General features: G+C 35.4%; 2 protein-coding genes across 2 annotated transcripts; both read left to right on the top strand.

Moving 5' to 3' along the window:
* Positions 1-1,002: 1,002 nt before the first annotated feature.
* Positions 1,003-1,935, top strand: LOC101625672 (olfactory receptor 12D2-like). Its single transcript, XM_004694729.1, has one exon. The coding sequence runs from the start codon at positions 1,003-1,005 to the stop codon at positions 1,933-1,935; it is 933 nt and encodes a 310-aa protein (XP_004694786.1).
* Positions 1,936-10,822: 8,887 nt separating this feature from the next.
* On the top strand, positions 10,823-11,749 carry LOC101632008 (olfactory receptor 12D2-like). Its single transcript, XM_004694753.1, has one exon. It carries the CDS (start codon positions 10,823-10,825, stop codon positions 11,747-11,749), a length of 927 nt encoding a protein of 308 aa, XP_004694810.1.
* The last annotated feature ends 2,109 nt before the right edge of the window (positions 11,750-13,858 follow it).

Raw genomic sequence — 13,858 nt, 5'->3', positions numbered from 1 at the left:
GGAAGAAAATATGTTTTGACAAGTATATCAATTGACCTCATGTCAAGCATCTTATCTAAATTTTAAAAAAAACTTAAATGTTCATGCTATGAGAAGATATCCCACGCTAATATCTGATTGATGATTTCCAGAGATGTGATTCAGGGAGGAAGGCATATGTAAGAGGCAGCTTAGTCCCACTTCCATTATAAAATGAAGGTAAATTATTACTGCCATTTTCCTTTTTAATAACATTTTCATTCACCATTCATTGAAAACTATTTAACTTGGGGAGTACACTTGACACTTCAAGATATGCATATTTTTCACTCACCCACTGTCAAGGTCCTGGAGCCATTACACTATCACCTCTACTTTACTATTTTGATGAGCTTATCTTGTCTATTTTCTTAGGTGAAAACACTACAGATGGTTTGTACTACATAAATTAATAGCAGTGCGTGGGGTACTTAAAATTTTGACCTATTATGGATGTACATATTTGGAGGAGTGAAAAGGTTCCCCCATATAAATGACTAATTAATAAAAAATTAAATATAATTAATAATTATATAATTGATTATGTATTATATAATTAATAATTTTAAAATAAAAGTATAATTAATAATAAAAATTTTGTGTTAAGATAATAAAATACTATTTATTATCAAAAAATTGACTTGTAAAGCTGATTTAAGAAGATGAAAAGAAATTTGTGTTAGAATGTAGGTATTCATAGTCAAAGAAATGGTAGATTCTAGCTTAGCAACATTCTATTAATCCCCAGGGAAAGGAAATTTTGACAATAATCTAATAAGGAAAAAAGTGATTGAGTCCTGGCCATATGAATTTGGCTGACTCATGGTCCAAATACCGTACAATAACTGAGTTTGGACCTAGTTAAAATGGCAAAACTCTGCTGTCACACACTATTAATCTAGATGGTAAAATACTCGGCTGGAAGGAATGATGCCCATTAGAAACACACTTCCAAAGACTATTTGTCTTTTTTTTCTTTAAGTGATGAAAAATCAAACCTCAGCCACTGAGTTTATCCTCCTGGGAGTGACCGATATCCAATGGCTGGAGCCTTTGCTCTTCGTGGTTTTCCTTGTCATCTACTTTCTTAACTTGACTGGGAATGGGGCCATCTTGCTGGTAACCATCTCTGATCCTAAACTCCATTCACCAATGTATTTCTTCCTGGGGAACCTCTCCTGTCTGGATATCTCCTATTCCACAGTGACTTTGCCAAAAATGCTGGAGAACTTCCTCTCTGCACACAAAGCAATTTCTTTCTTCGGATGTATAACTCAACTGCATTTCTTCCATTTCTTGGGTAGCACAGAGGCCATGTTATTGGCCGTGATGGCCTTGGACCGCTTCGTGGCTATCTGCAAACCTCTTCATTACACTGTCATCATGAGTCGTCAACGCTGTACACAGATGGCTGTCACTCTCTGGACTCTTGGCTTTTTCCACGCCCTGCTGCACGCCATTATGACATCACGTTTGAACTTCTGTGGTTCTAATCATATTCACCATTTCTATTGTGACATTAAGCCATTGCTGGATCTGGCCTGTGGGAGCACCGAGCTCAACCAGTGGCTGCTCAATGTTGTCACAGGGACAATTGCCATGGGTTCATTTTTTCTAACACTTCTCTCCTATTTCTACATTATCACCTATCTCTTCTACAAGACTCGTTCTTGCAGCGTGCTTCAGAAGGCACTGTCCACTTGTGCATCACACTTTATGGTAGTTATTCTTTTATATGCCCCAGTTATATTCACTTACACTCGTCCTACATCAGGAAGCTCCATGGACCAGGAACGGGTGGTTGCTATCATGTACACAGTGGTTACCCCTGTTCTAAATCCACTGATCTATACTTTGAGAAACAAGGAGGTAAAAGAGGCATTGAGTAGGATAATCAGGAAAAAAACTCTGACTTGAAGAAATCTCAAAAGCCCTTCTGAAACATAACAGATAATGAGAAACATGAGATGTGTAATTATGCTGCTTCTCAAATGCTTTAATATAGTATTTCTAACATAGAGAACAAGTTAAAGGAAAACTAAAAGGTAAGAAACAGTCCAGTATATTAAGCAATGAGTTTGCATGTAATATAATAGAAAAATGAACAAAAAGGACACTAGCCATGGAATCTAATGTAGAATTTCTTTGGGGATATCAGCTGATATGTTTGATTTTTTGTGAATTTTAGAAGTTTTTTTTTTATATGAAAACATATAGAGAGATACTACTATATTACTCATGTATTGGAAAGTTGGAAGTTTTTATGCCTATTTGTGTGGTCTCTAAGTGAACATATTTTATGTGAACAATAAAGCTTTTATGGTATTATGATTTGAGAATTTCACTTTTAAGTAGCAATTATTCAACTGGAAAAGACTGCTCATGTATGTGTCAAAGGGAATTTTTTAAACAATACCCATTAACTGGGGAACATAAATTCTGAAGCAGTCTTGCACAATGGATTGTAAAAGTCTCAATGCTAATTAATCATAAAATGCCTTGAAAAATATACTATAGGAAAATGAAAAACGAAACTAAGGAAAATGGTAATGTTGGATTGGCTATGTTATGTGAAGTCAGGTAATCCATCATGAGATTATTCTCCTGAAAGAATCTGATAAAATATGCCATTCACCAATGGCATTTGGGGTGTTCTAGTTGAAGAGAACTAAAAATTGTGCATAAGTCCAACAGTGACTCTTTTCTTTATAACAGGAAGGAAGTTTGTAGATAGACACGTAACTGGACTGCTAACAGTGAGGCAGAAAAATGAACTCAAGCTTAGATGATAAATAATAGAACTGAACCACTAACTCCATTACAGAGGGAATACAGACTCACAGAGTGGTATGGAGATGGCTAATTCAACGTGGTTTCCTAGGTCAAAATCAGAGCAGTTAACAAGAGTACTGCTTCAGATATGCAGTCAGAATTGAGAGGTCTCCCCCCAATAAATGGAATAATCCATCACTCAATTTATAGGCCTTATTGCCTGAATATGAGTAATATTCACTAAGAAAAAGTGACACACAACATGACACACAACATTTCTTTCATCACAAAAAGAATGCTCTCCATTTATACAGTTGAATGTACGCACAGCAAAATGATACTGCAGAGATTCCAAGATCTATGATATCTGGTCTCACTTGAGAGTGATCCTCCAAAAACTAAAACATCATCAAGGTTCTGTTAGAGTAGATGACTAGAGGCCTGGTGACAAGAAAATAAAGATTAATGTCTGGACAAATAGCCTCTTCTGCTTCTACAGTCCTATCCAATATCACTTCCCAAACACTAGATGTATAATTGGAAATACTCTCCTTGAAGAGTAGAGTCCTACATCAAGTCCTTGATCTATAGAAAATGAGATGTCATGTTGGGGGAGATAAAGTGGAAGACTTTGAATCTGTCTAGGATAATGAAAACAAAGCAATACCAATATTGGGTGGTATAACCATGACTATAGCCCAGCCTTGAATATCATCTAAAGACTGAAAGATTATTTGCAGATGTTGAAGGATCCTGGACAAATGAGGACAAACCATCCCAAGCTCAGACAAGTAATAGTCTTTGTCACAGCTGCCCTGACACACCTAACAGCACAATTCAAAAATAAATCAGGTAAACAGTAAATGCCCTGTTGATTTTGAAAATATAATCTTATTTCCACAATGATTGTCTTAAGAGATCTTGAAAGTTTTTGTAAAGTTTCTTAAGATCTACCCTCAGCAGTCCCAGAACATAAATTCTACTATTTTCTCATGGTTGAATAAGTCAATGTGCCAGAAAAGATACAAAGACATAAAATCCCACAGACCATCAACAGTGGGGACATGGTCCATTGGGCATCCAGCTTTCATAAGGTGTTACCACACTAACGTGTGACTCATTATAACAACCAATTGATGGAGCCTGTTTTTTATCTTATTTGTTTTGATTCATCCTTGTGTATATTTTCACAATATTGGATTTTTCCCCTCAGGTGTAATCACCTTAATTTCCCAAGAGCAAAATGCCCACAACAGTCCATCACAGTCTATTGCGCTCTTCTTCCCTAAACCCCCATTATTAACCTCCCAATCTCCCTCTCTCTACCTCTCCCCTCCTTTCAGGTTCATAGTCTGCTTTCAATCTCAATCTTATAATTAGTTTTTGTCTGAGACTCTGTTCAGTTTCTCTAGATTCCACTTACAAGTGAAAGTGGTATTTATCATTCTCTCCATGGCTAACTTCACTTAGAATAATCCCTTCTAGCTATTATTCAACTAATAACCCATGTTGCTGAAAATGGCATGAGTTTACCCATTTTGATCACTGAATAGTATTCCAATCTTTATATATAACATCTTATCTACTCATCGGAGGCAATTAGTTTGTTTCCATTTCCTGACTATTATAAGTACTGCTGCTATAAACATAGGATACAGGTTTCCTCAAAATTAGTGTCTTTGTTTCCTTTGTGTCTATTTTTACTTGTGTGAGGACCCTGAATGCTCTTTTCATAAGGGTTGGGCAAGTCTACATTACCAACAAATTTGCCAAAGAAACACATGATCTTTGGTTCCCATAACTAAGAAAATAATCTCAATGCTTTACCAAAGGAGAGTGAGTTTTAAAAGGGTAAAAAATAAGGGACAAAATACTACCACTCTTTAATCCTATTTACTGATCAATGGGATGTGACTAGTCCTCACATCTTAATATTCCTTGTGAAATTATTTTTTCACTTTATACATTATTATTATACACAAATAATATATACAGATTATTTTCCATAGAAGTAACAAAGATAAGAAAATGAAAATGCATGAGAACTTTAATATTTGTTGGCCATGATAACCAAACTAAGGCAAAATGCGGTATGGAAAGAAAATTGTACTGTGGATAGAAATCAAGATAAGAAATTCACAAGGGGAATGTCCTCATTTTGCAGATGTGAAAAGATATCCCATTATTTTAGCAACAAGTCTCCTCAGCACTCTTGGGATACTCTCTCTCAGGGTTTTCATAGTTAAAGAGCTATAGTTCATTAAAAGGCAGGAAGAAACAAGAAAGGAAAAAAAACTTGAAGATGAAGAGTGTATTTTGCAACTCAAATATGAGCTATCACTTGAATTATTTTTCTACTAGTTTTAACCACTGGGATTGTAAATCTGATAAGTTTTTATAGCTGTGAATCTGAACACAAAACTCAGGTAAGAAGATAACATAAGAGAAAGTCTGGGAATTATCAATATTTTCTATCTTATTTTTACTATTAAAATTAAATTCACAGCTTTAGAATAATTTCTTATCTTATGATGGACTCTTCATTACGTGTGGATTGTGAAGGCTATTTACTTCCTCCGCATTTATTGCCATGTTTCATCCTCAATTCAATAATGCTGGACATTCTTTAAAGGAAATATATAATATCTAAATAGTGAAATTCTAGCTAAATGAATCACTTACTACAAATTAGTCTGATTATTAATTGTGTTTAAATAGTAAGAAAAATGTATTTTTCCAAGATGAATTTATGGTACAATTTTGTGTAGTCAGTCACAGAACTACAATGACAAATAGTGAATATATCACTTATACTGTTCATGAATGCTGATTTTACTTTTACAAAGAGTAATATTTTACAAGCATAATTATTTTTATATTTGTATTAGGTTTTTTTATTTATATGTCTATTTACATCATTGCTTATTTTACAAGTGTTTACTACCCCCACCTATCATCACCATAGTCCCCCACATTCCTCCCCACTTCTGATCCCTCTCTAACCCCCTCCCCTGTAGAATCTCTCTTGTTTATAATTGTTTGTTTTTGTTTTGTGGTGTTGTGTGCTGCATCATAACAGCAATACACTTTTTCCCCCTAAGTCTTATTGGGTTCTCTTAAATTCCTCCTATAAGTAAAACCGTTCAACATTTTTCTGTTTCCTTCTGACTTATTTCACTGTGCATAATCCCTTTCAGCTCCATGTTGCTGTGAGTGGCCTGAGATTCTTTTTGATTGCTGAGTAGTATTCTATTATATATATACACATGTATATACATATGTATATGTGTGCATGTATATATGTGTGTGTATATATATACATATGTGTGTGTATATATATATATGTGTGTGTATATATATACACACACAAATACATACATACATATACATACATGCATATATAGCACATCTTCTTGATCCAATCATCTAGCTTTGGGCATTTGGGTTGTTTCCAGATGGGAAGGGTAATTTTCTATGTGAAAAAAGATGTACTTGATTGTCAAAGGAAGCTACTCTAAAACATTAAACATCAGCCCTTAGTGGAAGTGTAGTAGAAGTAAGATAAATTCTCAAAATTTCCTCTAGCTACACAGCCTAGAATCTCCTGGACTCTTTATAAGTTTACACTAGCTAGTCTACTCCTTTTCTCATTCATATTAAACCACTTTCTTCAACTCTCAGGAATTTACCAAGTCTTGAGTAAGTCGACTTTTCTAGGAGCATCCTAATCCCTGCAAATTTTTTCAGTTTTCTACAGTTCTTATTCTCTCCGCACCTCCATCCTGTAACTCTCCCACACACCCTTGCTTCTTCTCTCACAGTATAAAAGAGCTATGGCCATAAATGAGTGGAAAAAGTGGAAAATTGTTTCACAAAATAATATATGATTTTGTTAGTGAGTCTGAAGTAATTAATGTCAGTTTTCTAGCAAATAATGAAGTGAAAGCAATCAAAAGTTATAAGGCCTTTGCAAACAAATGTCAAATATTAAAATTTATAATAAACTAATTGATAATTGCTCGGAGTTATAACATTACCTGAAGAAAACAGTATTACTTCAATTCTGCAACGAAGATAAAATTAGTCCATAATTTTAATACAAAACAAACATCTTATTTTATGGAAATAAAGGGTAAGCAGAGAAAATATGTCTTTTAAATGAGAGTAGCTTAAAATTCTTAACCATTCTGGGGGAAAATGACATAAGGCAGATAGACTTCTGGGATTCTGAAGGACAACATGACCTCCAGGTTCACATTAACAAAACCAGAATTGAAGAAGGTAAATTCCATTAGAGGTAGAATACTCCCTACTACAAGACAGTAGTTTAAAGCAGGAGAAATGAATGCTGATTTTAAGGAAAATAGGTCATGAAAGAAGAGAAGATTTTAATGAGACTGAAGTCATAGATATTTCAAGGGTCAGTAGTGGACAAAATAAAGAGATATTGCTAAATTCATCTAGTGATAGCTGAGAATCAAATCTGGAGAAAATGGGAAAATGCAGATACTATACGCAAAAGATTCTGTTATAAAAGATGTAATTAGAAACACTTTTTAAATATTTATTGATTTCCTCCTCATTGCTTTTTTTTTTTTCCCCCTGCATGGAAGTAATATGGTGTAGGCTACAGGTGCAACACATAAATTCACAAGAGCCAGAAGAGACAGATTAACTGAAATGTACTTCTAAGGGGAGCAGTGCGTGAAACCTGACAGAGGTGCCATCTGTGGGTTGGCTTCATGTCAAGGGATCTAATATAGGCCACCGTGGTGATAGCCTTAGACTAAATCACTAGGCCACTAGTCAGGCCCTGTTTCTTTCCCAATAGTTTATAAAACTATCTAAGTTTCATAAAAGACAGTCTCATACCTTGATGTGTGTATATATCTCACCACAGCCACCACCACAGTCTCCTCACCAGTACCATGTGCATTTCCTCAAAACACACCTTCCATCCACTTTGAACTCTGATAACCTGCATGTTTTTCTAAATATAAGAATTCTTTGCCCTTTTGTTTATTTTGTTTACATACATTCCTTGTAAGCAAAACCACCTGCTATTTATCTTTCGCTCTCTGACTTATTTTACTTAGCACAGGAACATAAATGTCCATCCATTTGTTATTAAGAGTTCATATTACTAGCAGATAAAACTACAGAGACATCATCTAATGGTTGGGGGGTAAATGCAGCAAGAAAATAAAACTGACATTAAATTTTATATACTTAAAATGCCAGAAAAAATGAGTATGAAAATAATTGCCTTCAATGAAATACTTAATCATAAGGACTTAGACATTCAGAGCTCTTGGACACCAAACAACCAAACATATTCTTTCATGTGCACATGAAACAGTCTCATGAACAGATTATATGAGGGGAAAGAAAATATATTTCAATAAATTGACCTCATGTCAAGCATCTTATTTTAAGAAAATATAAATGCAATGAGAAGACAACCCATCATCAGTTATAGGATGACAAGGTTTCATATATACCTGATTGATGTGGTCTTCTTTATCACAGTATGATGCCACTGGGTTTCCAGAAATGTCAGTCAGGGAGGGATCAGTAAGAGGCAGCTCAGTCCCACTTTCATTATAAAAGGGAAATTATCCTGGCATTTTCCTTTTAAATCAAATTTCATTCACCATTCATTCACAAAGCTCTTTAATTTGGGGAGCACAACTTGATACCTCAAGATATGCATATGCTTCACCCACCCACCACCAATGTCCTAGAACCATTACACTATCACCTCTATTTTATGGTTTTGATGAGCTTATCTTTGTCTACTTTCTTAACTGAAACCTCACAGGTGGTTTATAATGTGGAATACTTAATTGAATATGAATTAAATTCAATAAGAATTCAGTTCAATATGAGTGCACACATTTGGAAGGATAAACATATAACCCCAATGTTATAAAGACAAATTAATAAGAAAATGCTTAAGGCATTTGTGTTAGCATAATAAAATATGATCTCTTACTCATCAGAAACATTGACTTTTTCTTTTATTATTTATTTTTATTTTATATATTTTATATCATTCTTCACTTTTATTTAGTGTATGCTTTATCATTTCTGATTTAGCCCCTGTGAAATTCCCACCACCAATTTCCTCACACATCATCACCATAGTCCCTTGTGCTCTTCTCAGTCCTGTTTTGATCCTATCCCCTCACCCCCACTGCAGAATGTCTCTGGTTTATAGTCACCTGTTGATTTTGGTTTTTACTTGAATATAATTACTATTTTCCTTTTCCGATCCCTTACTTGGACCCCATACATTCCTCCTACCACATGGTAATTTTTTTTTCTTTCTAGCTTATTTCACCGAACATGATCCCTTCCATTCTTCAAATGACATGAGTTTATCTTTTTGATTGCCAAGTAATAATATTCCAGTGTGTATATATACTGCATCTTCTTGACCCAGTCGTATATTTTGAGACATCTGGTTTGTTTCCATAACTTATTATAATAGTGTTGCAAAAAACAGGGGGATGCAAGTGTCCTTCGGAATTAATGTTTATTTTGGTTCCCTGGGTAGGTACCTAGTAGTGGAATTCCTGGATCATATGGAAGCTCCATTTTTAGCAGCTTGGAATAATCTCCACAGCTTTCCATAGTGATTGGAACAATTTGAATCCCCACCAGCAGTGTAGGAGAGTTTCTTTTTCTCCACATTCTCACCAACAACTGTTGTTGCATTTTTTAATATGTGCCACTGTCACTGGTGTAAAATGGTATCTCATTGCATTTTCCTGAATACAAGTAATTTTGATTGCATTTTCCTGAATACAAGTGATGTTAAACATTTTTCGATATGCCTGTTGGTCATTAACATTTCCTCTTTGGAGAAGTGTTTTTAGCTCTTATGCTGTTTTTGACTTTGTTGTTTATTTTGTTATTGTTGACTTTGTCAGCCCTTTGTAGACCTTTGCAATCAGTCCTTTATCATTAGTATTGTGGGCAAAATTTTTCTCCTAATAGCTAGGATATCTCTTTGTTCTAGTTAATGTTGATTTTGCTCTACAAAAGCTCTTAAATTTGACGTAATTCTAGCTGTTTATCTTTTCCCTCACTGTCTTTCCTTTGGGTGATGTATCCTTGAAGATATTACAGAGGTTATGCTTATATTTTCTTTTACAAATTTTATGGGTTCAAGTCTTATATCATTTTTAATCCATTTTGAGAGGATATTTTTGTGTATGTGCATGGTGTGAGGCATTAATCCAGCTTCTTTCTTTTGCATGTAGCTGCCCAGTTTTCTCAGCACCGTTTATTGAACAATCTTTCTTTGTTCCACTACATAACTTTTGCTCCTTTCTTGAAGATTAGTGGTCCATAAATCTGTGGGTTTATTTGTCTGTGTCTGTTTTTGTTCCAGTACCAAGCACTTACAAATATTATGGCTTTCTACTATACTGTGAAATCTGGGAGTGTGATACCTCCATTGGAGGGCTTTCACATTGAGAGATTTTTGTGGCTCCATGTGAATCTCATCACTATTTGTTCAATTTCTTTGAAGAATATCATTGAAAGGTGTTTATTTTAATATTACTGAATCTGCAAATTGTTTTCAGTAGGATGGTCATTTTAATAGCTAATTCTCCCAATCAATGAGCAGCAGATATCTTTCCATTTTTTTGTGTCTTCTTCAATTTCTTTTACCAATGAAAATCTGGCTTTAGAGCTGAATTACAAAGATGAAAGTAACTTTGTGTTAGAATATGGATCTTCAAGTCAGAGAAGATGGTAGGTACTAGGTTATCAACATTCTATAGTCTCCAGAGAGAGGAAATTATTGACAATAATCTAAAAAAGGAAAATGATTGAGTCTTAGACATAATGAATTCAGCTCTCTCATGGTCTAAATACCATAACACCACTGAGTTTGGAACAATGTAAAATGGCAACACTGTCTTGTACATATTGTTTGCCTAGATGGCAAAATATTGAGCTAGATGGAATTATGTCCATTAGAAACACATTTCCATAGATTTGTCTTTTTCTTTAAGTGATGAAGAATCAAACCTCAGCCCCTGAGTTTATCCTGCTGGGAGTGACCGATATCCAATGGCTGGAACCTTGGCTCTTCGTGGTTTTCCTTGTCATCTACTTTGTCAATGTGACCGGGAATGGGGCCATCCTGCTTATTATCACCTCTGATCCTAAACTCTATTCACCAATGTATTTCTTCTTGGGAAACCTCTCCTGTCTAGATATCTCCTACTCCACAGTGACTCTGCCAAAAATGCTGGAGAACTTCCTCTCTGCACACAAAGCAATTTCTTTCTTCGGATGTATAACACAACTGCATTTCTTCCATTTCCTGGGAAGCACAGAGGCCATGTTATTGGCCGTGATGGCCTTGGACCGCTTCGTGGCTATCTGCAAACCTCTTCATTACACTGTCATCATGAGTCATCAACGCTGTACACAGATGGCTGTCACGATCTGGACTCTTGGCTTTTTTCATGCCTTGCTGCATGCCATTATGACCTCACGTTTAAACTTCTGTGGTTCTAATCATATTGACCATTTCTATTGTGACATTAAGCCATTGCTAGATGTGGCCTGTGGGAGCACCAAGCTCAACCAGTGGCTGCTCAATGTTGTCACAGGGACAATTGCCATAGGCTCATTCTCTCTAACACTTCTCTCCTATTTCTACATTATCACCTATCTCTGCTACAAGACCCGTTCTTGCAGCATGCTTCACAAGGCACTGTCCACTTGTGCTTCACATTTTATGGTAGTTATTCTTTTTTATGCCCCTGTTCTCTTCACTTACACTCGTCCTACTTCAGGAAGCACCATGGACCAGGAACGGGTGGTTGCTATCATGTACACGGTGGTCACCCCTGTTCTAAATCCACTGATCTATACTTTGAGAAACAAGGAGGTAAAGGGGGCATTGTATAGAATAATCAGAAAAAAATCTTGACATGAAGACCCTAGAAAACCCTTCTGGTACATCATAGTTAGAAGGAAATATGGATGTGCAACAATGCTTTTTTTCAACTTCTTTATTATAATATTTGTCACATACAGAACAAGTTAAAAGAAAAAGAAGTCCAGTGTATCAAGGAATGACTTTGCATGTAATATAAGAGAAAGTTGAAACAAAAGGATACTAGCCATGGAATCATATGTTGACTTTTTTAGAATAGCATTTTATATATTTGATTTTTTATGATATTAAATGCTTTTATGTGAAAACATATTTAAGATATTACTATATTGCTCATGTAATAGGAAAATGGAAGCTTTTCTGCCTATTTGTGTAGTCCTTGAAATAAACATATTTTATTTGAATAATAACACTTTTATGGTACTCTATTTCAATGATTTTATTTTAAAGTAGTAATTATTCAGTTGGAAAAGACTGACATTATGAGTAAATGGGAATTTTAGCAATATGCACTAGCTGGGGTAAAATGAATTTCCAAGCAGTAGATGATGGCAATTTACAGTAGTGTTAGTTTTTAAAGTCTAGGAATATCAATGTATCACGCTCATTGATGATAAAATGCCATAGTTAACAGAGTATAGGAAAAGGAATAAAGAAACTAAGGAAAAGCGGTAATGTTGGAATGGATATATTATGTGAGATCAGATAATCCATCATGATATTATTCTCCTAAGAGAATCTAAATAAAATATGCCTTTCACCAAAGGCATTAGGAATGTTCTAGTGGTGGAAAAGTGACTCTTATCTGTAAACCACATCTGAAGATTGAGTAGAAATCCATATAACTGGACTGCTGCTAACCGTGAGGTAGAAAAAGGTGCGCAAGCTTAGATGATATATGAGAGAACTGAACCACTAAAATAATAAGTTTACAATCCATAACAGAAGGAATTCAAAGGAACAGCCAAAAGCCTTAATTCACAGGAAGTTATGGAGATTGCTAATGCAACGTGGTGTGGTAGGGTCAAAATCAGAGAACAGTTACCAAGAATACTGTTTAAGATACACAGTCAGAATCAAGAGAGGTCTCCCCCAATAACAGTTTTCATCACTCAATTTATGGACCTCATTTCTTGAGTGTGTAGTAACCCAGTGTGTAGTTTACTACATGTTCAACACCCTGGCAAGCATTCACTTACAATATTTATCCTCACTCCTTCACAGAAAGAATGTTCTCCATTCATACAGTTGACTGTATACACAGCAAAAGGATAGTCCCAGATTTTTCAAGGTATATTGACATGTGGTCTCACTTGACAGTGATACTCCAAAAACTAAAATATCATCAATGCTCTCCTATTAGAGAGGATGAAGTGAGGCCTCATGGTATGTGAATTCAAGGTTAATATCTGGCCCATTTCCCTCTCCTGGTACTGCAGCCATACCCAACAACACTTATAAAACCAGAGGTATATAATAGAAAATACTGCACTTGTACAGTAGAGTCCTACATCAGGTCCTAGATCTATGGGAAATGAGATGCCATCCTGGAGAAGATAAAGTGGAAGCTTTTGAATCTGCCCCATCTGTCTAGGATAAAGAAGACAAAGAAAAATCACATATTGGGCAGGATAGCCATGGCTGTGGCCCATTCCTTAAATATCATCAAAAGACTGAAAGATTACTTGTAGATGGATCGTGAACAATGAGTACAAGTAAGTCCAAGCTCCAGCAAGAAGTCCTTTTGGTCACAGCTGCTTTTGCACACCCTATACACTGACAGCAGAGATCAAAAGAAATCAGGTAAATAAATGGAAGTTACTCATTTATTTTTCAAATGAATCTTGTTTCTTGGGGCTATCCCAAGAATAAGTGTTTAAGAGCTCTTGAATGTTGTTGCAAGATTTCTTAAGACCCACCGTGAGAGGTCTCTGAATATCAATTCTGCTATATGTTCATGGTCAATTAAGTCAATGTGCCAGCAAAGATACAAAGAGATAGAATCTCAAATACCATCAACAGTGAGGGGCAAGATGCACTGGGCATCCAGTTTTCATGACTCATGACTCATTATAACAACCAATTGAAGGAGCCTGTATTCTATTTAATTTGTTTATAAACATCCTTGTTTATTTTTTCACA

The sequence above is a fragment of the Condylura cristata genome, unplaced genomic scaffold (assembly GCF_000260355.1).
Source record: "Condylura cristata isolate star-nosed mole 26May11 unplaced genomic scaffold, ConCri1.0 scaffold00046, whole genome shotgun sequence".
Lineage (NCBI taxonomy): Eukaryota > Metazoa > Chordata > Mammalia > Eulipotyphla > Talpidae > Condylura > Condylura cristata.
Note: the sequence above shows the minus strand (reverse complement) of the source record. Positions and strands in the feature narration are given on the sequence as shown.